Source organism: Ceratotherium simum, chromosome 15, assembly GCF_057802395.1.
Source record: "Ceratotherium simum simum isolate JZ-2026a chromosome 15, ASM5780239v1, whole genome shotgun sequence".
Lineage (NCBI taxonomy): Eukaryota > Metazoa > Chordata > Mammalia > Perissodactyla > Rhinocerotidae > Ceratotherium > Ceratotherium simum.
In genome coordinates, this window is record NC_141914.1 from 23,497,524 (window position 1) to 23,520,911 (window position 23,388).

The following is a 23,388-nucleotide window of genomic DNA, read 5'->3' on the forward strand; positions in this document are numbered from 1 at the left end:
GAGAATGAAATGAGACAGCTTCTTCTTAGCACAGTCCCTGGTCAACACGATACATGGCAGCTATTTTTATTATGAGCCCCTGGGGGAGCCCTCAGACTGTGGTTGTTCTTCCCACTTTTATTGAACTGCCAAGTACATTTTTGTTTGTGGGTTGGAAAGAATGACCTTCCTTTTCTAGATGTGGTTAATTCCTCTTGTACGGATATAGTGCTTCATGAGCAGTTCAGGGATGTACTCAGGGCACCTGTCTGGGCCCAGTGATAGTTCTCTGCTTTGGCAGGAACTGGTGAACTCCATTCGAAGGACAGGATGATTGATTTTGCCTAGCAGGTGAGCTACTTCACTGGGTAACTGGCCGCTATCTTGCAGGTCAGCTGTGGATGAGACAGTGGCGTACTGGAGCCGGCTCACACGGCTCACGAGAGTCCACTGTGAACATCTCTCCCCAACTCCACCTTCAGTGATGTCACATTGATAGCTTGACGTCAGCAATGGAAATCAGCAAATGCTACAAACCTCCCTGTGTCTAGTCAGGCAGCAAAAAGAATAAGACCCTTTATGTTCCGGGAAAGAGCAAGCTAGAACGAGAGAGTAAGTTCATTTTCTCGTAGGGAGAGAGAAAATGGCAACCACCCACATGGAGACAGGCTGGAAGGTGGGAAAGTGAGCAGTCAGAGGACTGGTGTTCAGAGCCACTCTCTCTCTACCAAGCACTAAGCAAGGCCCTTTATACCCAAAACCCAGACACATGCCTGGGAAGTCGCACTAGCACTTGGATGTTGCTCTTGGCAGAAGCAGGAACCGATATCTTGAAAACCTATTTTAAGGGGCCGTATCTTATTTCATTTCCTTTTCATTCTTCCTTAACATCAACTGAAGTCCCTTTTGAAAATGCCAGCTAAGTGAGAATAAAGCACAGAGATGGTACTTTAAAGACAGAAGAGCACAGCAATATATACTAATTATGTTGAATACGTTAGAAACTCAGCTTGCTCTGGCCCCTGTAAAACAAAAAGCCAAGATGAGGTGAAAACTAAAGAAGCTGGGCACACGGATCTCTGCACTCAGACACAGACACGCTCCCCTACACACAGGTCCCTCCATTTGTGTTAGACCACAACTGATTTCCATCTGCGGTCACCTACAGAGGAATTAAGAAAGAATAGATTGAACTCGAGGGCAGTACTGGGGACATGGCAAAAGTAGCCAGATATACCCTTCCTATAAGTTAAAGAAATTATAATCTAATTGGGGAAAAAAAAGATAACAAACAATTCACCTAATTTAGTATTCAGTTCAGCACTCAGAGAACTAAAACTTATTACAGCTGATATAATAACAGCTACCCTTCCTGGAGGGCTAACTCTAAGCCAGGTACTTTTCTAAGTATTTTACATGGATTAACTCATTTAATCCTCCCAACAGCTCCATAAGATGGTAGTTATTATCCCCATTTTAAAGATGGGGAAACTGAGGCACAGATAAATAAACTTGCCCAAGAAAGCTGACTGGAGATGAGAAGACAAAGAATTTGTTTTAAATATGTGGATTTAAGATGACAGTCAGATATCTACGTGGAAATGAGAGACAGTTGGGGATGTGGGTCTGAAGGTGGCTCAGAAGACAGGACTTTGCAGAAGCTATGTCAGAAGTTGTAAAAATAATTGTGTTTTCAAAGGGAGAAGAGAGAGCAGCAGAGGACCCCACACTAAAACTAGGAGGTTGCTTACCTTTAAGGAGCAGAGGGAAGAATAAATGCCGACAGGAAAAGAGAGAAGTCAGGTAGTGGGGTAAACATGGCTTCTATAACGCCATTCTTTACTAGGTCTGAGGTGGGCAATTTATAAAAATTAAATTTCACCAAATTAGAACATCACCGCACTGCCCAGTGCTTGGCCCCATGTCTTACATCGGAGACACTAAACAGATGCTGTGCAATGAATGAATGAATGAACTGTAGGACATTTCTAAGATACTTACTTACCTTATATGTCTCCCGTTCTTCTGGAAAGATCACAAACTTTACAGTTAATTGTCTTTTCAAATGCCGTTTGGCAAATGTTAAAACTTCATCAAACATAATCTCTGCTGCTGTACTCCTCTGCATACCAATGTTTCCAGTCCCAAGGGCAGGAAAGGAAATGGAAGTTACACTTAGCTCAAGGCATTTTTCCAAACACTTCTTTATTGCATTTTTCAATGTCTGTAGGAAAAACACAAATTTAAGATCAGCCTCTGAGTCAAAGGTAAGACTCCACTTACCCCTTGATTCTCCCCATATTTTACAATGCCAACCCCTACTCCCTCAGGGCCATGTCCACGCCTTTTCAAAGGACATGAAAGGTCCCACTCTACAGGGAACCCACTAGAGCTATAAGGTTGATCAGAAATGAAAAGGCCTGAGAAACTGAAGTGATTGAGCGGTCCATTTTGTGCTATTCAGGACATTTGGGCACCATGATTTCTCCCAGTTTATGTGGCCTTGCCCATCTCCCCAGGTCAGAGAGCCAGCCATCAATTTATCCCCACTTACCTGCCACTTCCAGGTCAATATAAACAGCTCTTGGACATTTAATAAAGGAGGCAGAAGTTAAAATAAGTAATCAGCATTTATTCAGTGTCATTAGGATCTGTCATGTCATTTCTCCTCGAGAAGTGCTAGTGCATTTGGCAGATTTGAACTTTCCATCGTTTCACCATTCAAACTGAATCCTAATACAGGAAGGTTGTCTGTGGAAGGACCTTGGAAAACTGAGGGGGAGAGAGTGACCAGAGGACCAATTTGGGGTTAGAGGGCTCTCTAGCCAAGGGAGGACCAGAAATGGTAACAAATAAGCTAGACAGAGACAGAGAAGGGATTAAGTTTCCCTCTCTCCACATCTGAGAGGGCTCCCCTTATTCTTTAATACGTGTATTTTATGTGCCTCAGGTGTAGAGTTGGCCAGAAAGCCAGTCTCTACCACAGACACAGGTGGGAAGAGACCCCAGGTAACAGACTTGACTGGAATGGTGCTGGAAGGGAAGCCCCAGGTCCTCCTGGAATTTAACAGATGAAGAGAAGTATGGAGAGGCTGAATCCCGGGCCCACTTAGGAAAAGGCCTACAGCGTCACTAGGCGTGGGGAGGTGAACGGGTGTGCAGACTGAGGGAGCCTGGATGTTTCTGTGTCCACTTAAAATTCACACATGGGTTAGGTAATATTTTAAATTAAACTTAAGATAACTGGTGGCAGCACTTTTCAGTATTTCAGGTATTCACAGGAGTGGTAGATGTTGGGGACTATACCACTTGACAATAATGACATGATGGAAATTCAACAAAGACTACATAGACTATGGAGCTACATAATATAAATTTATTTTGACCTTACCTGATTTAGTTTAGGATATCCTGAATGCCACAACACATGGTATACATACTGACAGGACAATTTAAATCCTTTTGTGATCAGTACCAACTGGGAATCTGGAGCTGTCTTATCCTTTGTTTTGTTAAATTCCCGTTCCATTTCTTGTCCTGCTTGTTGTAGAATTGACTTTGACACAAGTCCAACACTAAGACCACTAAGTGGATTTACGGAATTAACAATTACATCTGTCTAAAAAGGGAAAAAATGGACAGGATTCACTGTTAAATTACTTTTTCTTAAATGACTGATTTAAATCTTTATTTCCTTGAAGAGCTTTGAAAGCTACTTTTTGAAGATCCGAAATCCACAAAAATATCATTTAATAATGGATAGAAACTCACATTTCCAAAGAGTGATCATTTTATTGCCATGAGTCTGTTTGTCCTATTCAGAACTTAGGTAAAGTGTGTTAATGACATAATTTTTATGGCAAACATCTGTCAGCCCTTGTTGGCTTATACTCCCCGTCCCCACCCCCCATATTCCCAGATTCTGAGCATTCCCTGTGATTTGTTTTAAGCTCTATCAGCAAACAGTTTCATTCCCTGCTCCACAGTCATCACTTTATGCTATTTATGTGTGAATTTTCTATTTTGTCTTGTTTTAAAGAGAGTGGAAATAAAATTTCTACCTCCTAATGTTTTTATTTTTTAAGGTAAGTAGCACATGGTTAAAGAAAGTACAAATGAGACAAAAGGTCTTCAGTGAAAATAGGCCTCCCTCTTGGTGGGGTCCCCAGATCACCCCCTCACCCACCCAGCATGCAGGCAACTGCTTTCACCAGTAGTGCTTCACCTGTCCGTTCAGAAATAGATTGTACAGACACATGGGCTGTATTTTAAGTAATATCACCTCCTAGTTAGACCTCAGAGCTGTGCTATAAGGAGTTGTATCCTTCTTTCCCGCCTTGCCCAAATCCCCCCGAATCATCCTGATGGTTTTGGCTTCCTTTAGGGGTAACTTAGGTACTTCTCATGGATGTTAATGAATGCTTCACTTTGAAACCACAATCAGAATTTGTAATTTGGGGGCACTGGCACCCTTTAAAAATTCCATGGTTCCTAATGTTGGCCATAAATACAACAAAATTTTAGTTAAAGGGATGTGATTCAACTAGGATGTTTCAACTTTAATTTTAAATTGGCATATTAATAACTCATCAAATATTTCATTTCGTGGGGTCCCCTCGGTGTTCTTTCTAATTGTCTTTGAGTCAATAAGTGGTATTTTTTCGGGGACTGGCCCCGTGGTATAGCCGCTAAGTGCGCACGCTCCGCTGCTGGTGGCCAAGGTTCGGATCCCGGGCACGCAGCCATGCACCGCTTGTCAGGCCATGCAGTGGCGTCGTCCCATACAAAGTAGAGGAAGATGGGCACGGATGTTAAACCAGGGCCAGTCTTCCTCGGCAAAAAGAGGCAGATTGGCATGGATGTTAGCTCAGGGCTGATCTTCCTCACAAAAATAAAAAATTTTTAAAATGTGGTATTTTTTTCACTTATGATTAAGTCTATTTGATTGTGGCCACAGGACAGTCTTAAATGTGATATCATTGATCCAGAAAAACAAAAGAATATAGCCTTATATTCTTTCTCTTCCTCTGTTGCAGGCCCTGCTCCCTGCTGCCCCCTTCACTTATTCATCAGTAATTTGCTGAACACCTAGATGCATATGCCCAGACCGGGCCCTGGGGTACAGAGATGAACAAGCCATGATCTCCATCCTCAAGGCACTCTCTGCCTAGCAGGGGAGCCAGATTAACCCAGAAATACCCAGGTTCACTGTTACCCTGACTCCCTCCCCACCCTGCCCGGGCCCTTGCCTATGTGCCCAGGGAACCCTGGCTGAATGCTAAGTTACACTTTGTACTCTCCACAGCCCCTGGCACAGAGCCATACACTCAGGATATGATGTACAGCTCGACCTGGGTCTCCTGACTGATCTAGCCCATTATTTTCAGTCTGTCAGTTCCTCTGTGTCACTCTGATCAAGTCATTCTAACCACCCAGGCCTCTTCTCCAGCCAATTCATGCCCATCATAACTTGAGATCAGAATCTAAACTCACATCTTAAGTAATCTTTCTTGGTGCACTCCACTCCACTCCTGTCACAGATTTATATACTCTTAAATATTATGAATTCATTTTGCATTAAGATCTGTTCGTTCACTATTGAGAGGTTGCTTCAGGAATGTTCAGATGGTTGTGTCCCCAAGGAGATTTTTCAAACAGAGAATTTTTTTTTACATAAAAAAATATAATAGATTTTAGTTTCCTTGGAATCAAAGATTGTTCTATTTCCTCATGGTGCCTAAAACTAATAGCAATAATAATTATAAATACTTATCATTTTATGTGTATTGATTCCAGCTCTAAGATATAAGTGCAGTTATTATCCCCATTTTACAGAAGAGGAAACTGAGGACCAAAAAATAAAGTAACGACTCATTTCACCCAGTTAGTAAATGGGTGAAATGCTAGTATTCAAATCCAGACTGTCTGTCTCTGAAGTCCATACTCTTAACCTTAACAAGATGCTCTCTAAAGTGTTTGAAACAATATATACTCAAAACATCCTTGGGGCCGGCCCCGTGGGTTAGCGGTTAAGTGCTTGCGCTCTGCTACTGGCAGCCCGGGGTTCAGATCCCAGGCGCGCACCGATTCTCCGGCCATGCTGAGGCCGCGTCCCACATACAGCAACTAGAAGGATGTGCAGCTATGACATACAACTATCTACTGGGGCTGTGCGGGAAAAAAAAGGAGGAGGATTGGTAATAGATGTTAGCTCAGAGCCAGTCCTCCTCAGCAAAAAGAGGAGGATTAGCACGGATGTTAGCTCAGGGCTGATCTTCCTCACAAAAAAAAAAAAATAAAAAAATCCTTGATAGGTAATAAGCAGTCCAGGGATCCCCTCTGGGAGTGCAAGAGAACAGAAACAAAGCCTTACCTGCTGCAGTTCAATGTGGCCCTGGACAATCTGGAGAGTCAGGTTGTTCACAACCATCATATTGCAAGGAGGAGTGGCTTCCTGCCTCACCCAGGAGCCCAGCTCATTCTTCCCTAGGATGCTTTCTGAAGCAGTTTTAAAGGCAGCCACAGTAGGGTCCTCATTGCTTACCAGGTGAATTTCTTTCAAATTACTGGCTGATTGCTTCCCTTGGAAATAAGACTTGATAGTTTCCACAATGATCTGTGTACACGAACCCAGAGGGAACTGGAAAATCCCAGAGCTCAGGGCTGGAATTGCTACTGTCTCAGTGTACGGATTGTCACGGGTGACACAATTCAGAATATTTGTAATGGCCATTCGCAGCTTTTCCACACATCCCTGTCCATCCATTGCCACCCACTGAGGCCCAACAGCATGGATAATGAATTTGCAGGGAAGCCTCCCTGCTCCTGTAACAGCTATGTGACCAACTGGTATTTTTCCAAATCTGGAAACCCATACTCTGCTCTCCTCTTGGATTTCAAGGCCGCCAGCTTTCGCCAGGGCCTGGGCCAGGCCTCCCCCATGAATAAGGTCTCCGTTGGCTGCATTCACCACAGCATCAACAGCATGTCTGGTGAGGTCATCCTTCCAGACAGACAACACTAGCCCATGAGTCAGCATTCTTCTGAAGACTTGCAGAGACTCCCTGTTATCTTCGTGGGCTGGAGAGACCAGGGTAGAAATACACCCAAATTTATTCTGGAGGACTTCATACAACCAACTCTCATTATTTTCTAAAATTTGGAAGTCATTGTGACTAATGGGAATTGGGCAACTATCGTTTTCTCCAAGAGTGCCAGTCTCTGGAAAAGAAGAGAAGATAAAAAATGAAGAAATGAGCAAGGGTTCCTTTGAAAAGGATATAATTCCACTTCACACCAGGAGACTGAGTCTCCTCTGTGCAAAAGAGAGATGAACTTCCTCTAGTCCCCTTCCTGATTCTCTTTCTCACCTAGACATGTAATTAGACCAAGGATATCTCAGTTTTCAATGTCAGGTCACCATAGAGTGCTTAGTTCTGTGCCTGGCATACAGTAAGTACCCAGTAAGTGGTAGCTACTATGATACAAGGATGGTGGTGAGAAAACTGTGTGTATGGGGGCTCATGAATTTTTTAAATCCATGTAAAAATGGTGAGTTTGGGAAGACCCATGCTAAAGGCACAAGTATTGGAAAGGACTTAATTATGAGTCAAAATATGTGGAGGCTTTATTTATAACTTGTTTACTTTTGTCAGTGTCTTAGTTTGGGTTCTCTGAGAAGCAGACTCTGAGAGAAGGATTTGAGTGGCAGTTTATTTGGGAAGTGATCCTAGCAAGGTGTGGGGTGCGGAGGGCGGAGTGGGAAAGTAAGACAGGGAAAGGAAGGAAGTGAATAAAGGGTGTGTTTAGAAGCAAATGAAGCTTAACTCCACTGAGTGACAGTGTAGATCACGTGTCTCAGAGTTCTACCACCAGAGGGGTAAGGGAGCTGGATAGTTATCCAACTTCTGTCTGTCATTGGTTGAGGATGCTCCTGTGGGGACACAGTCCAGCAAATGGGTGGAACACTGGCAGTGCTACAATAAATAATTCTTCATCATACTATAGTTTCGTGGCATCATTCTGGTGGAGTTAAAACTGACTGACTAAAAATTATTTACTGTATGCAGCAGACAAGAAGGGGTGCCGCTCAGATCCCCCTTCGATGTGATTATGAAGGGAGGAATATGGTTGGCCGATAGCCTCCAGTTGTTAGCCCCTCAGGGTCCATCTCAGCTTTCCAGCCAAGGTCATGCTATTCTCAGGGCGGCCCCCATCAATGGCTGAGCAAGGCCATTTGTGTCCAACGTGAGACTCCTGTAATGGGCAATCTCAGGCGGCCAGAGGTTTGTCAAGTTTTCACTACATTCTGATGGCTCCACCTGCCCGATTCGGTTTCTTTCCTTTTCCTTTCACAGTAAACATTTTGCACTCCTAACTCCACCTCAGGTTCTGCTTCCTGGAGAACCCAAACTGTGACACTGTATTTCATGGAGTCTAAGGCATCACTATTATATGCCAATGAGAAAGGAAAATCGATGCCAATCAAACCATGGCACACTATTGACTGAGTAGCCTTACTCCAGAGATGTGAAAAAATGCGCATCCTAAAGTAGATAAAATGTGGTAATTAATTACATTCTACTTCAATTCCCATTTCTAATCTGAGCCACTGAGAAAGATCTCTGGTGGCTCAATTACCTAAAAGCAGCAGCACGTGAGTAGTCAGATCCAACTGGCCTGCGCTTTGCTTGAAAATCTCCAGTGGGCCACCCCTGGGATTAGGCAGGTTCCGTTTGGCTTTTACAGCCCTTGTTGAGCAAGGGGACAAGCAGTAGGTCACCTCTTCTGGCCAATCAGCCCTAGGCTGTGGTCAGAAGAGTCTCACATCTTGTGGGCACGGAAAGGATCAGTGGGAGCCCTAAAGAACATGTTTGCTGGCACCACACCGCCTCGGAAGCAGTCCCCCTTCTGAGGCGTGTGCAGGGTCACCACAAGGTCCTGCAATCACGCACCTGAGCACTTGCGGGGGAGACATTCTCCTTCCGTATTCCCATTTCTCCACTGAGGAAAGACAGCAGCAAAGACTTTCTGAAACAAGAGTGAGGGTGAGGTGATCCTACCTGATTTCTCATTGGAAGCTGCTGCTCCAGCACCCTGTGGAAAACCAGAGTGGTTTAAAAAGAAATTGAAACCGAAGGACTACATATCACTGATAACAACTACAGCCTAATAAACAAAAAGCAACAGAAACCCTGCTAAAAGCACTGGGTTTGAGGGGGAAGGGGAACATGTGTGTGTTTGTTTAATCTGTGTGCCTGAAATACTTGAAATACTAAATTTTCCAGCAAACATTGACCCTACCCCACTTCCCTAGAGGCCAAAGCACTTCTAATTCAGGATGAGATGAAGGGTTGGAAATTAACACTTGAAAAGGTCCAAAGGTCACAGACCAAAATGACCCAAAACTCTCAGACAGGCGTCCAATTTCCAAAGGGTGCGTAGGGTTTCTCTAGACAGAACAGAAGACCTGGAGACGTGAGCCTCATCAGCTACACCTCCCCCTCTACCAGTAAGGACCCACTTCCAATTGCTTATTTCATGACACAAGCCTGAATGTGAAATTTTCGGGTTAAACAAATGAGGTGCCTTTTCTCTATTCCTTTGTTTTTATTCCTCCTCCATCCTCCTCCTCCCCCCAACCTGCAAAAGCAGAATTGCTGAATGAGAATCAAAATGATACTGAGGTGGCATTTTTTAAAAAATCATCCATCCTCATGTTGACTCTGTTGAATAGATTAGCATATTCTTGATTTCCCATCTCTCACATGGTGCAGGGAGAAAAGTTTTATTGGGCTATTAAAACCAAGTAAAAAAGCCAGGTATAACTGAAGACCCCAGATTTCTTGCTGTTATAGGAAGAACTATACATATGCTGATCAAGTTTCATGGTTTAACTATACATATGCTGATCAAGTTTCATGGTTTATGTACATTTATGCTTCTTACCTTGGAAAAGTCCATCCTCCAGGTCCCTGGGGTCTTTAAATGTTTATACTCTGTTTTCCGTTTCTGAGCATAGACTGTTGTTCCCAAATATGGTGGCCCACTTCTAGGAATGAATAGAAGGAGGCAATAAGCAGTGACTAGCGTCTTAGGGAATTTGACAAGTACACACCATAGGAAGACTAAACGTGATTTCTCATCTTGAGGAGTTTTTAATTTCATTGGTGAAGGTGCACACATTGTTTTGCTGCTGTTGTTCCTGCTAACCTTCTATCCTTTACAGAGAGGTTCTAATAGAGACCGCAATCGTGGTTCAGCAGGGAAAGCTTTATGGAGAAGGTGAGACTAGAGCCAGACCTTGAAGGATAGAGCAGGTTTTACAAATTAGAAGAGGAGGATGACACCAAGTGGTAAGACTGAGCACAGCATTCAAAGAAGGATGAGGCAAAACCAGCCTTATGAGTGAGTGAAGACCCCTGGAGAGGGTCTGAAGAAAGAGGGAACTGGCCTTGCACCTGTGAAGGGTGTGTGTAACTGAGTTTGTGATAAATATCCTTGATCGATTTAGAAAGGAGAATATCTGGATAAAAGTCAGAAACCCTGGGAAAACGTATCTTAACAATTTTCCATCTAATAGGTAGGAATTAAAGACTGAATTTTTAGAAGGATGATGACGAAAATGCTTGAAGACACAGTTGCCCCCATTTGTTGCCCATAGCCGCCGTTAGGCCTCTGAAATGATTTCTAACGCCTCTGCGATAGAAAAACTTTGTACGCCTATCTGCAGCATCAGAGCGGTAGTATTCTTATGTCAGGAAAAGCAGCAACTCCAGTATAACCCTAAAATGCAGGAACAAGATGCATTTTGCCTCCAGAGGGCGCTGCTGTTTTCACAAAAGAAGGAAGCCTTCTGTGTCTGCTTCCACTGTGGGCTTCCGGTGAGCTTTAGCTTTACATGGTGCTGGCTGTACTTTTTTCTTCAGGCCAGGCTTTAAAGGCCTAGAGATAGACTTGGCAGTGGGGGGGGGGGGCATTCATTTAACCCCAAAGAAACTAGAAACAAGGAGTATATTGCCCAAAACATTGGCTCTCTTCCATTTTAAAAACAATAACAACCAAAGCCTTCCCGACTCTCCCTCCCTGGTTCCTCCTGTTCTTTCTCTTCATGGGCAGCATGAAGGAGCGGACCCTCCTCCGTCCACCTGCCTGCTCAGCGCCCCCGCTGCCACCTCGCCCCCAGCACTCCTCACAAACCGCTCATCGGTGTCCTCCATGTGGGTAACCCCAGTGGACTCTCTTCTGTCCTAATCTTTACTTCACTGCTCTCTATAGCGTTTCCTTGTTTGATTCCTGAAACTCTGCTTTCGTGGCTTCTCCTGTGCCATCACTCTTGGTTCTTCTGTCACTTTGCCTTCACAGGGTTTTCCCTGGATTCCCTCCTCACCCTCACCCCACCCCTTCCAAAATCCATGCTTTATCTCCTGGATTCCACAGCTCGGTAAATGATACACCATTCACCCACTCAAGTCAGAAGTCTAGAATCTTCTCTTTTGTCCCATATCCAACTCATCCCTGGGTCCTGACCACCTAAATCACTTTCAGATATGCCCCTAGTCTCCCTGTCCACTGGCACCACTTCACTTCAGGGCCCCACGGCCTCTCGCCTGAGCTGTGGCAATACATTCTTTTTACTGATTTAAATGTATTTAATTTTTCATTTTATTGTTTAGGTATTACATTTACTGGTAGAAATTTAGAAAGTGTAAAAGTCTCCCTCCTCCCCACCTTACTAATTTCCCTTCCCTCCCTACTCCTCCTGTTATTAATTCCCTTCCCAGGCAATCAACGTTATGAACTTCTCCTATATCCTTCCAGAGGCATTTTCACACACAAGGTAGCATCTTATACACACTCTTCTGCATCTTGCAGTTTCCATTTAATGTCTCCTAGAGATCTTTCCATATCAGCCCACAGAAGGCTTCTTCACTCTTTTTACTGCTCATTGCATTCCACTGTATAGATGCACTATAAGTTATTTAACTGCTAGTCCCCCTATTTATGGACATGTAAGGAGTTCCCAGTATTTTGCTAGTATAAAAAAGGCTGCAAAGAACAATTTTGTACAGAGGTCACTTCACACAGGTGCTAATCAATCAATGGGACAAATTCCTAGAAGTGGAAGTGCAGAATATTTCCACTTTTAATAAGTTTTTAACTTATTATTTAAGTAATAATTAAAATTAATTTCACCTGTTTATACTTTTAAATACTTTTAAATCTATGGCTACTAAAATATTTAATATTACATATGTGGCTCCCAGTATATTTCTATTAGACAGCACTGATCTAGACCCTTCCTCCCTCATCTCCCTCAACCATCTCATCTCCCCCAAGCTCCCTCTGTGCTTCAGAGCACAGTAGTCCCTGCGTCTCAGATGCTCCTCACCCCTCACCCGACCCCCACACTCTTATTAAAATTCTGTTTGAAACTGCCTCTTGGAGGCCCTCAAGAGATTTTGCTTCTTTATTCGCAAATCCACCTCCCTTTACCAGCCCATGAGGTCAGGGCTCCCCACCCCCACCCCGCCCTCATCTCTATTCCCCAGTGCACAGGGCAGCACACAGTTCAGAGCTGTTGGCCAAATCAAGGAATGACGGCAGGAAAGCCCTCAGAGCCAGTCTTAAGGATCGAGTTGCAGGGAGGTAACGGGTGATATGTCAGAATGCAGGTGAACAAATTCAAATTTTTTTAAAATGTAGGTAAGTTTAACCTAAATTCAGAATGTGAATTACATTTTAGCAGCAAATAATAGTAACAACAACAACGAGTTTAAAGGAATCCCAAACTCAGGAGAAACACTCTTTGATTTAAGCATCTCACCAGTCTCATCCTCGCATGGGGCGGCCGGGCCCTGGGAGCCCGCTTCTCGCCCGCCCCCCGACCCAGCCTGTAGGAGGGAGACGCGGGAGTCTCCAGCGCCCACCGCCCGGGGGATGGGGGACTGGGGCCAGGGGGCCCGAGTCCGGACTTACTCACCCAGCCGACCGCGGCGGAGAGCTCAGCAAAGAGAGGAAGGGGAGCGGCTCTGCCGAGAACAGGGAGGGATCTCCGGGAAAGCGAAACTGAAACTGGACGGCCCGAGGCTGCGGGCCGGAGGCACCCCTGCACCCCTGCACCCCTGCCCCAGACCCGGCCCAGCTGCGTCCCGCCGCCGCGCCGCCCGACGCCCAGAGCCATGGCCTCGAACCTCGGCCCGCCGTCCCCGCTGCCCGCGCGGGTGTCCGAGCCAGGCTCCCGGCTACACAGGAAGCTGGAAAGCGACTCCCAGGGCCGGCAGTTGGGCGGCGAGGTGTGCACCGTCCCGCTCTCGGGCCACCGCGCCCAGGACACCGCGATGGCCTCGAACCTCGGCCCGCCGTCCCCGATCCTCGCGCAGGTGTCCGAGCCAGGCTCCCGGCTACACAGGAAGCTGGAAAGCGACTCCCAGGGCCGGCAGTTGGGCGGCGAGGAGTGCACCGTCCCGCTCTCGGGCCACCGCGCCCAGGACACCGCGATGGCCTCGAACCTCGGCCCGCCGTCCCCGATCCTCGCGCGGGTGTCCGAGCCAGGCGCCCGGCTACACAGGAAGCTGGAAAGATACTTTCAGAGCCGTGAGTCAGGCGGCGGGGAGTGCACCGTCCGGCCCTTCGGCCACAGCGCCCAGGACACCTTCCTGGTGAAGTTCAGGGAAAGGGCAGGTGAGCTGCGGGCTGGGGCTGGAGGTGCAAAGGCTGTCCCTGGGGGCCCAGCCCCGCGGGGGTTCCATGCAGACCGAGTGCAAGCTGTCCCAGGAGAGAGGGCGGGGGCAGTATGGCACGGTCTGTGGGGGACAGGACCCCGGGCTCCTGCTGCCAAGAGGCGCAGCCCTACAGCCGAGGATAGAGCCCAGTAGTGCCCAGTCTGAGATCTGGTCAGATCGTGCCTTAGAGTTGACCCTTTCCAGTATCCTCGTCCTGACTCATACTTCTCAGCTCTCACAAGAACACCCTTCTCACCCTCCGAGGCCTGTCAGCCCTTATTGTTTAGGTATTCTGCTTTTATGTTTTAAATAATCATTCCATCGATTTTTTTTTTTTTGAGAATTATAAAAGTAATATATGCTCACTATAGAAAAGAGAGAAGAGAAAGAAGAAAACCAGCTGGAGATAAACAGTTGAACATTTTGGTGTATTTCCTCCCAGCCTTTTTCTATCAATGTCATTAGACACATGTTTATTTACAAAACTCTTGAGTCTGCAGTTTTGATGCCTGCTTTTTTCACTTAGCTTTGTTACCGAACCAGGTTTGTTTTTCCGGCCCCACAAAATGCCAATCACCGAAACTTGAGGAGTTTGCCCCAGAGAAAGGGTTTATTCACAAGGCAGCGAAGGGAGGAGAAGGGAAAACAAGTTTCAAATCTGCCTCCCCAAAAATGGGGATTAGGGACATTTATGGGATAAAGGGGCCTGGTTGTCTGAAGTGGGAATAAATGATTGGAGGTGAGCAGAAGTGAGGTAATCTATGATCTGCCCTAGCTAGTCAAGCTTCTTGGCTCTTCATTGGATGGATGTCCACAAAATGGTGGCATTGACATGACCTGAGTCATGCCTGGAGTTTTCAGCTCCTTGATGTCCGGGGGGGGGTTTCCTATTGGTCATACACAGGCCCAGTTGATGAGTCAGTGGTCTTAATCGACATGAACTGGACAAGGAGTCCACTCTCAGTTCCTGAAAAGCTTAAGCGCCTGTTACCATGGTGACCCCAGAGCCAGATATGTGATCTATAGGGTGGGCTTTAGTAATGCATTATCTAACTACTTTTGCAAACAGACAACTAACTAAGGGTAGTTAAAGCAAGTTGGCCCCCAGATTCAACTTTATATAATGAGTATTATTCCTTGTCATTGAAATGGAAAACTGGAGACGGTTTCAGAAACATGACTTTTAATGAGTGGACGATATTCCATTATCATTAAGCTTTCATTTCTACAGTCAAACTTAAGCTGCCCACTTTAGAATTTTGAATAGCTCCCTCATGTCCCTATTACCAACCACCAATCGGGGATGCGGGGAGCAGCCCTTACTGGGAGAGTGTGGGGCAGATGCATGAATAAGAGGATTATTTGAAACCTCTCCCATTTCTCTGTGTATGCTTGTATTTAATGTCTCCACTGAAGCTAAGGAGAGAGTACTGAAAAAAGGAGAGCACCAAACTGTGGTTGACAACAAACCTGTGACTATTTCCCTGGAACCCACTGAAAATCCCATAGAGAAGAATCCAAGACCCAGAACATCTTCACTGACACAGTCACGAGAAGGGGTGAGATCTGGTGAGAAGCATCCACATGAAGAACATATTCCTAATGCTGTGGATTCCTGTCTCCAAAAGGTGAGTATTGAAAGAAGTTGGATATGTTCCTGCAACTTCCTCTCCCTTCACCATACCTTTCATTATTGGTCCAACGACCATTTGCTGAGGACTTACTATGAGCCAGGCACTGGTTTTGGCATTGGGACACAGAGGTGAACACACAGACGAGGTCCCTGCTGGGGGTGGGAAGGTACATAGAAAGACAATAAGCAAATAAATAAATAAAACAATTTCAGAGAGTGATATGTGCTAAGAAGAAAACATATAATGGGGGTTTGCCTTAGAGAGTAACCAGGCCAAGGAAAGGAAGGGGAAGAAGGAGGTGGTGCTACTTTGGACCAGAAGTCAGAGACATCTTTTCTGAGAAGGCGATGTTTGGTGTGAGACTTGAATGATGAGTAGGAGCCAGCCATGCAAAGAGTCATTTGACAAATCAATAGCAACTGCCTACCATGTGCTGCACTGTCACAGGAGCTGGGGACACAGCCAGGAACACAGCAGACCCTGCCCTCGAGGGCCTGACATTCTAGTGAGGGAAACAGACAATAACCGTAAACAAATAGATCTGTACTAAATGTCTGCCAGTGATAAGTGCTAGGAAGAAGAATAAAGCAGGATAAATGACAGCAGTAGGACTGCTATTTTAAATAGGATATCAGAAAAACCTCTCCAATGAGGGGACATCTGAGTAGAGATGTGAGTGAAGTAAGAGAGCTGGCTAAGTGGCTTTCCGGGGGAAGAACGTTCTAGGCAGAGGAAGAACAAGTGGCAAGGGCACGAGGCAGGAGCTTACATCCTGAGCCCCAGGAGCTTCAAGGAGGGAGGCCAGTGTGACTGGAGGGCAGTGAGCGAGGGACACAGTGATAGGAGAGGGACAGAGAGGGACCTGGAAGTCAGGTCTTTGGAGGAATGAGGGTAAGAACTTTGGCTTTTGACTTAAATGTTGGGGAATTTTGGAGGAAGATGGGCATGGATGTTAGCCCACGGCCAGTATTCCTCAGCAAAAAGAGGAGGATTGGCAGATGTTAGCTCAGGGCCGATCTTGCTCACAAAGCAAAAATAAAAAACGAAATAAATACAGTTGAATTAAAAAAAAAAAAAAATGTTGGGGAATTTATCAGAGGGTTTGAGCCAGGGGAGTCAGGCCATCTGATTTACATTTCCCTTTAGAACCCGCCCTGACTGCTGTGTGGAGAACTGAGTGTAGGAAGGGGCTAGAGTGGACGGTCAGAGCCCAGTTAGGAGGGGTTGCAGGGGGCCAGCCTCAGGATGATAATGGCTGGGACTCTGGGTGGTCTTGAGGGAAGTGTGAGGAGCAGCTGGATTCAGGAAATATTTTGAAGGAAGATCTAGAGGAAGGATGTTTCATGCAGAGGAAAGAGCATGTGCAAAGACCTTGACAGGGACAAAACATGAGCACTCTTGCTTTTATATTACGTTCAATTTACCTCTGTCCTTTTTAGCCGAATCTGGTGTGAGTGTCTTATATTTGAGCTTCGAAAGGCCAGGGTTTAGAGGGCCCAGCAACATTGCATGCAGTTAGGTGTTTAGTTTAAAAAAAAAAAGTAGGGTACAGTAAGAGAAGAAACAGGAATAGGAAAAAACATCCACCTCAGGTTTATGGCTCCCTTCTAGGCTCAGGGACTGTCTTGTGAGAGACGCAGCAACTTGCCCAGAAAGCGGAAGTGCCTTCCCTCCACCCCATTATCCAAGGTCAGACAGGTTGTGGCAGCTCTAGAATCCACACTTCTGGTCCACGGAGCTTCTAAAAAATTTTAGTGCCCAGGCTCCGCATTTATATCGGGATCTCTGGAGGTGTGCCTGGCCTTGGCTTTTTTTTGTTTGTTTTTAAACTCCTCAGGTGATTCTAACCTGCAGGCAGGGCCCAGAGCCTCTGAGCTGTAGCATGCTGCATCCTCTGCAAAAAGGATTTGAAAGAAGTCACCCTCTGCTAAGGGAAGACATAGTGTTTGTTTCTCTAGTCTCTAGACATTCTCCTGAGAAGAGACTGTAGGCCTGGATGTCTGAGAGAATTTATGTGTTCCTTTTAAATTTTCAGATCTTCCTTACTGTCACAGCTGACCTGAACTGTAAGCTGTTCTCTAAAGAGCAGAGGGAACACATAACCACTCTCTGCCCCAATGTCAAAAGAATGGAAGGCCATGATGGAATTGAGAAGGTGTGTGGTGACTTCAGAGACATTGAAAAGATACATCACTTCTTCAGTAAGCAACTCCTGGAGAGTGAGCAGAAACAGGAATCTTCCCCTTTGACAACAGAGAGGGAGCCACTCCTGCAGCAGGACTGGAACAGCTGTGTTTCTCTTTCTGAACCAAAACCCAGGTCAGATGAGAAAAACAACCATTTTGAAGTTCCCTTGCCTTTCTTTGAATACTTCAAATATACCTTTCCTGATAAAATAGACTCACTAAAGAGATGTGGTGTAAAAATAAAAACTCAGGAGAGTTCTCCAAATATGATCTATTTAGACTTCACCTCAAGCCAATCAGATCACCTCAAAGCAGTTTGTGATTATTTTGCCAGTGAATTTCAGAGGATTGTAGGAACTCTGGGGCAGGAATGCCTTGCTTTTCTAGACAGTAAGCAGGCAAATAGAATCAAACAGGAATTGAATCACCAGTTTTCAAAGCTCTATATAAAGGAGAAAGGAGGAGAATTAACTCTCCTTGGGACCCAAGATGACATTGCAGCTGCCAAACATTTTCTTGCCTCCAAAATCTCTGCAAGCCTGGTCAAGGCACCTGTGAAAATAACGACTTCGGGGGGCACAATGAATGGAATTGACGTTGACACCGCTCACTATAAGCTTTTAGAAGCTGAATTACTCCAGGAAATATCAGAGATAGAAAAAAAGTACAATACTCAAAGTAAGGTTTTAGGAAAAAGTCAGAAAACCTGCATTCTATTTGAACCTAAGGATAAGGAGTTAGATCTGTCAGTGCATGCTTATGTCAGTTTCATCAATGCCTATCAACACTTCTCATGTCAGCTGATGAGAGAAGTTTTTTCACTGAAAGCTTTGGGCAAGGAGAGAAAGCATTTACATGGCACCAAGTTTGCTGATGAATTTAGAAAAAAGCATCCACATGTAGGCTTTGTGCTAAGTCAAGAGTCAATGACTTTGATTGGGTTGCCAAATCACCTTGCAAAGGCAAAGCAGTATGTCTTAAAAATAGGGGGGATATCTCCTTTGGCTGGAGAGAAATGGAATGAGGATCATGAAACACCCATGGACATTGATAGCAATGATTCAGAAAGAGCTTCACCAACATTCCAGTGCTCTGCCAGTTCTGGAGCATCAGGAGTGGACAAGGAAAAGGACATATGTGTCATCTGTATGGACATTATTAGCAACAAACAGGTGCTACCCAAGTGCAAGCACGAATTCTGTGGCCCTTGTATCAACAGAGCCATGTCATTTAAGCCAGTCTGTCCTGTGTGCCAGACTTCCTACGGTATCCAGAAAGGGAATCAGCCAGAAGGAACCATGGATGTCACTGTCATGAGAGAGTCACTTCCAGGTTATGAATCCTGTGGCTCCATTGTGATTGATTACATTATGGAAGGAGGAGTACAAACAGTAAGTGTTTCTGAGGTCCATGGATTTCTTTCCAATATGCTGGAATTACCAGAGCAAAGGAGACTGTTCTCTTGGCAATTAGACAGTGGATTTCCCAAGGAATTATTTCCATGGTCATATGCAAGGGCTTTAAATAGTGATAAAGTTAACAATGTTTCCTTAAAACTTAGGTATCTTTTGTGTCTATTAAGGCGGAGAAAGCGTGGGTGGTGCTTATGTGTTGGTGGGGCAGGGGGAGGGGGGAGTCAGGAAAGTGGATAGTGTTCCCAGCATGAATTTGGGTAAACAGGAGAAATATGAATTATTGGGAATATAAGCAAACCTTCAGTACTTTTTTTGGTTCTCATTTGCTCTATCTGCATATGAACACATCTATAAATATAGTAAAATTTAGACGCAGTTTTCATGTGACATTTTCTTGTCTTCATACAGAAAGAGCACCCAAACCCAGGAAAGAGATATTTTGGAATCCATCGAATTGCATACCTGCCTGATAACAAGGAAGGAAGGGAGGTTTTGACACTGCTTCGTAGGGCCTTCGACCAAAAGATGATTTTCACAGTGGGAGAGTCTCGAGTATCAGGAGCCTCAGATGTCATTACGTGGAATGACATCCACCACAAAACGTCCCTATTTGGGGGACCAGAAAAGTGAGAACCTTTTAAAACATAACAGTTGCTAAACAGAACTTAGAGGTCATAAAATATGGCATTTGAGGATGTGGCTATAAGCAGACTGTGGATAGCTGTGGGACTGGATATAGGAAAGTAATTTGAGAGATGCTGATCTCAAAGGCAGAAGGATTGGTTCCCATCACCTGCTACCCTCCCAACCACAAAGGATCATACAAATATGAAATTTTGCATCCAAGGGCAGGGATCTTCAGAATCCAAGATGAATGGCATCCATGGTGACTTAATTTGGGGTTTCATGTCTATCCTCAGAATGTTGTTTCCCTTGCTTTCTTTTAAGATCTCCCTTTCTTCTATCCTCTCCTCCCATTGGGCCATAGAGATCCTAAATTCACTTGGCTAATGGTACTCTAGAATGTCTTAGTTAATGGTGGTGGAAGTTGTATTATAGGCAATCCAATTGTTCTTTATGAAATTCAGATAGAATACCTCTCGCCTTTAGTATTCAAAAGGGAATACATCCTGAGACTTCTGCAAATTTCCCCAATTTGAAAACCCTTCCTGTCGCATATGATTACTTTCCACAAAAATATGGTGTAACTTTATGAGAGTCACTACTTACCATGAGGTGAAAATTAAAACGTCTGGTGGAAGGCAGATCCTGGACAGACAGCTAGGCTCACTCACTAGCTAAATGACTCACATCTGCAAACTTACAAGTGATTATGTCACCCGCCTTCGGGATTGCTTGTGAATGTTTGCAACACTGAATGTTAGTGCTGGGATCCACTGGACAGATTCTTTAAAACCACTTGTGATGAAGTTAAAGGGCTTTTTCCTTCTGCAGATATGGCTATCCAGACCCTAATTATCTGAAACGCGTCAAACAGGAACTGAAAGATAAAGGAATTGAGTAAGAAGACTGCTGGAAGGATGTCTTGAGCCAAGCTTTCAAAGGACACAGTTGAAGAAGCCGAGTAAATACCCATCTAAATCCTTATGTAGACACACCTTTTTAACATTTTCATCTCAAGAAGTGGTCTGTGTAAGAGCAAGAATCTGCTAGTCTGTCATTTCTGGAGTGTTACTTTTTATGAAAGATAAAAGGCCCAAAGCTTTGTGTAATTTTGGTGCAGAGGGGTGGTGCCTCCTTCTTGTGTCACCGTGGGAGAGAGGGGGATGGAGTGCTGTGGATCTGAAATCATCTTCTATGTTCTTCACTAGAAATACTAGCTGAAAATTGATCCTCTTCTTATTACCATCTCTGGGTGGTCCTTTAGTTTTTTGTTTGTCCTTTAAGTGCCCTAAAAGTAAAATCCTAGTGTGAATGGAGGGGAAAAAGGCTTTCGTTATGGAAAATTAGAGACACACTTTCCCCTCCCTCCTTCATGGCCAGAAAAGTGGCCAGGAGCAGAGATTGGACAACTTTTGGAAGTAATGGAACAAAGCTATTCTTTTTCATGGCACAGAGCCTGATATACAGTTGGTGCTTAATAAACTGTTGCTAATAACCCAGCTGATTTGGAAAACTGAGCTTCTTACCCCAGAGCACTAGGCCTCTGACCTCTGACCAGGCCTCTGACTGGGTCCTTGCTCCCCGCTGGTCCTCGTAATCTGCCCTAGGGGTGCACTTGCCCCGCCATAGTAACGCTACACTGTAGTTCCTGAACATTTTTTTCCTCTGGATATTATTGTACTTTTGAGTGTATCCTCCTTCCAGTTTTAACAGATAAAAATGTTTAGTTTCCATAGAGTTTCCATAGACTATCATTTTCTCAGTAACTGTAGCCCCCACAGTAGCAGTTTTTCCATCCTTTTACTAAGTCCCAGCAAATCATGTTTTCTCCCTTAGATCTTTCTCGCTGATACTCTCTCTGGACAGAGAAAAGGCAAGAGTTAAGCCTCCTATAAGGAATATAGGACATGTGAAGCTCTACTTCTAAATGGTTCTCCAAGTAAGAAGAAAGTCAAAGTACCTAATTATCTGGTTATCCACGTCCCAGCCTCTCTCCAAAAATGACAAAAGGGATGTCTTTTTCTTTTCCTAAAGATAAGCTTACACACACATATAAATGTTTTGGTCAGATAGGAATAGCTACTATTTAATGAGTACTTATTTCGTCCGCTTTATAAGAGCTTTACGTCTGTGTGCTTGATACTATCAGCATCCCCATTTTATAACTGAGACAACTGAGGCACAGAGAGGCTAATACCTTGGCAAGGGTGTCACATAGTTAATAAGTAGAAGTGCTAGGGTTTGAAGGCGAGAGTCTGGCTCCCAGGCTTCTGCACCCCAGAGCTTTACGGCCTCCTCCAGGGGGGCTTCTCCTCCAGGGAGCAGGCTGAGAAGTTCCCATATTCTGAGCATTTCTCAGAAATGGATTCCTGGGCGGTGCTCAAAGCAGATTTCCTCTGAGGAAGTCCTGTTTGAAGAACTTAAAAACCTGGCATCTTTTCCTTTGTCCAGAGAGTTGAGGAAGCTTAAGGTAAATGATCCGTCTTTTTTAAAAATCAGATTATACATTTAATTTTTGGTGGCTCATTAAAGTCTTTACTCTTATGATTGTTTTGTATCTACTGATCTTTTAGCTAAATTTGCTTCAAAAAAGCAAAACCTTGGTTCCTGCTGGGTTCTGGATCCTTGACTGCAATGTGTGTGCATAGACGAGTTTCATGGTGTGCGTGGTTGGTGAGCCTTTGGATTACTGCTTTTGCTCTGTGGAAGGTATTATCATCTGGATCTGCTTTAAATAAAGTTATATCCATATTAGGAAGAGATTGTCTGTGTTCCTTCCCCACTCCTTTTTTCTTTTGTCGTGGGTGTTCCCCACCACACATACAGTGTAGGACAACACACCATGTGTGCGGACGTCTTTGCTTGATTTTGTGTGTAGCTCTTTGCTAAATAGTATCGCAGTCGAACTTAACTACTATTGACCTCACTGCTGCCACTTTCAGCTGTGAAAATCCCATTTCTTGATAGCTTTCCTCCTTAACACATACATACTACAAAGATAAAATAGGTTGCAGGTTTCATCTCTTCTCTCCTTCTAGAGAAAGAATATGCAATGTACTCTATTAACTACACTTGCTCCTAGAGTTTCTGTCTCACCTTTCCAGCATCAGTGCTGGGTTACCCGGATGGCTCAGTGGGCACCAGCAAATCAGGGCACCCTTGTCTCCAAATAAAAAGGAGAACTGAAAATAATATTGAGATATTTGCTGTTTCCCTAAAGATAGGAAGTTTTTGCACCCAATTCCAGTGTGTGGGCTTTTCCCCCACACATCCAAGCAATTCTCTGACACCAGCTGGGTGGCCTACAATTCAACTCAATTCTGACACTGCTACCAGGAGATAGCATCAGATTCCACAGGTTAAGGGCTCAGTGCTACAAGACTGCCCTCCATTTCAGATACCAATAGCAAGTCCAGGTTGTTACCTGTGCTTCAGACTGAATGGCTATAAATCTGAGGTTCCCGTGATCTGCTCCTTGGGTTTGATTAATTTGCTAGAGCAGCTCACAGAACTCAGGAAATCAGTTTACTCACTGGATTACCAGATTATTATAAAAGGCTGTGACTCAGGAACCGCCAGATAGAAGAGATGCATAGGGCAAGGTATGGGGAAAGGGTTCGGACTTCCCTGCCCTCCAAGTGCACCACTCTGCCCAAATCTCCACTTGTTCACCAACCTGGAAGTTCTCCAAATCCTGTCCTTTCTTGGGTTCTTATGGAGGCTTCATTACATAGGCATGATTGATCAAATCATTGGCCACTGGTGACTGAACTCAATCTCCAGCCCTTCTTCCCTCCTCCGAGGCCAAGGGGTGGGATTGCAAGTT

General features: G+C 44.8%; 2 protein-coding genes across 9 annotated transcripts in view; one reads left to right on the top strand and one right to left on the bottom strand.

The window, feature by feature from the left end:
- LOC101398802 (protein mono-ADP-ribosyltransferase PARP9) overlaps positions 1-13,302 on the bottom strand; it is a 33,430-nt gene extending 20,128 nt beyond the window's left edge. For 3 of the 8 annotated variants that reach the window (XM_087439692.1, XM_087439689.1, XM_087439697.1), the window contains exons 1-6: positions 12,962-13,076; positions 9,928-10,030; positions 8,934-9,075; positions 6,353-7,200; positions 3,371-3,598; positions 1,985-2,203 (exon numbers count right to left, since the gene is read on the bottom strand). In XM_087439692.1, coding sequence (XP_087295818.1) covers positions 1,985-2,203; positions 3,371-3,598; positions 6,353-7,200; positions 8,934-9,075; positions 9,928-9,942 — 1,452 coding nt within the window. In that variant the 5' untranslated portion in view covers positions 9,943-10,030; positions 12,962-13,076. Of the gene's footprint in view, positions 1-1,984; positions 2,204-3,370; positions 3,599-6,352; positions 7,201-8,933; positions 9,076-9,927; positions 10,031-12,961; positions 13,077-13,172 lie in introns of those variants that run through there. The other 5 variants (XM_087439694.1, XM_087439693.1, XM_087439696.1 and 2 more) reach the window with 3 other exon arrangements.
- On the top strand, positions 13,043-22,311 carry LOC106800307 (E3 ubiquitin-protein ligase DTX3L-like). Its single transcript, XM_087439698.1, has 5 exons — positions 13,043-13,662; positions 15,120-15,331; positions 17,373-18,914; positions 19,347-19,564; positions 20,394-22,311. The coding sequence occupies exons 1-5, from the start codon at positions 13,161-13,163 to the stop codon at positions 20,461-20,463; spliced, it is 2,544 nt and encodes an 847-aa protein (XP_087295824.1). The 5' UTR covers positions 13,043-13,160; the 3' UTR covers positions 20,464-22,311.
- The last annotated feature ends 1,077 nt before the right edge of the window (positions 22,312-23,388 follow it).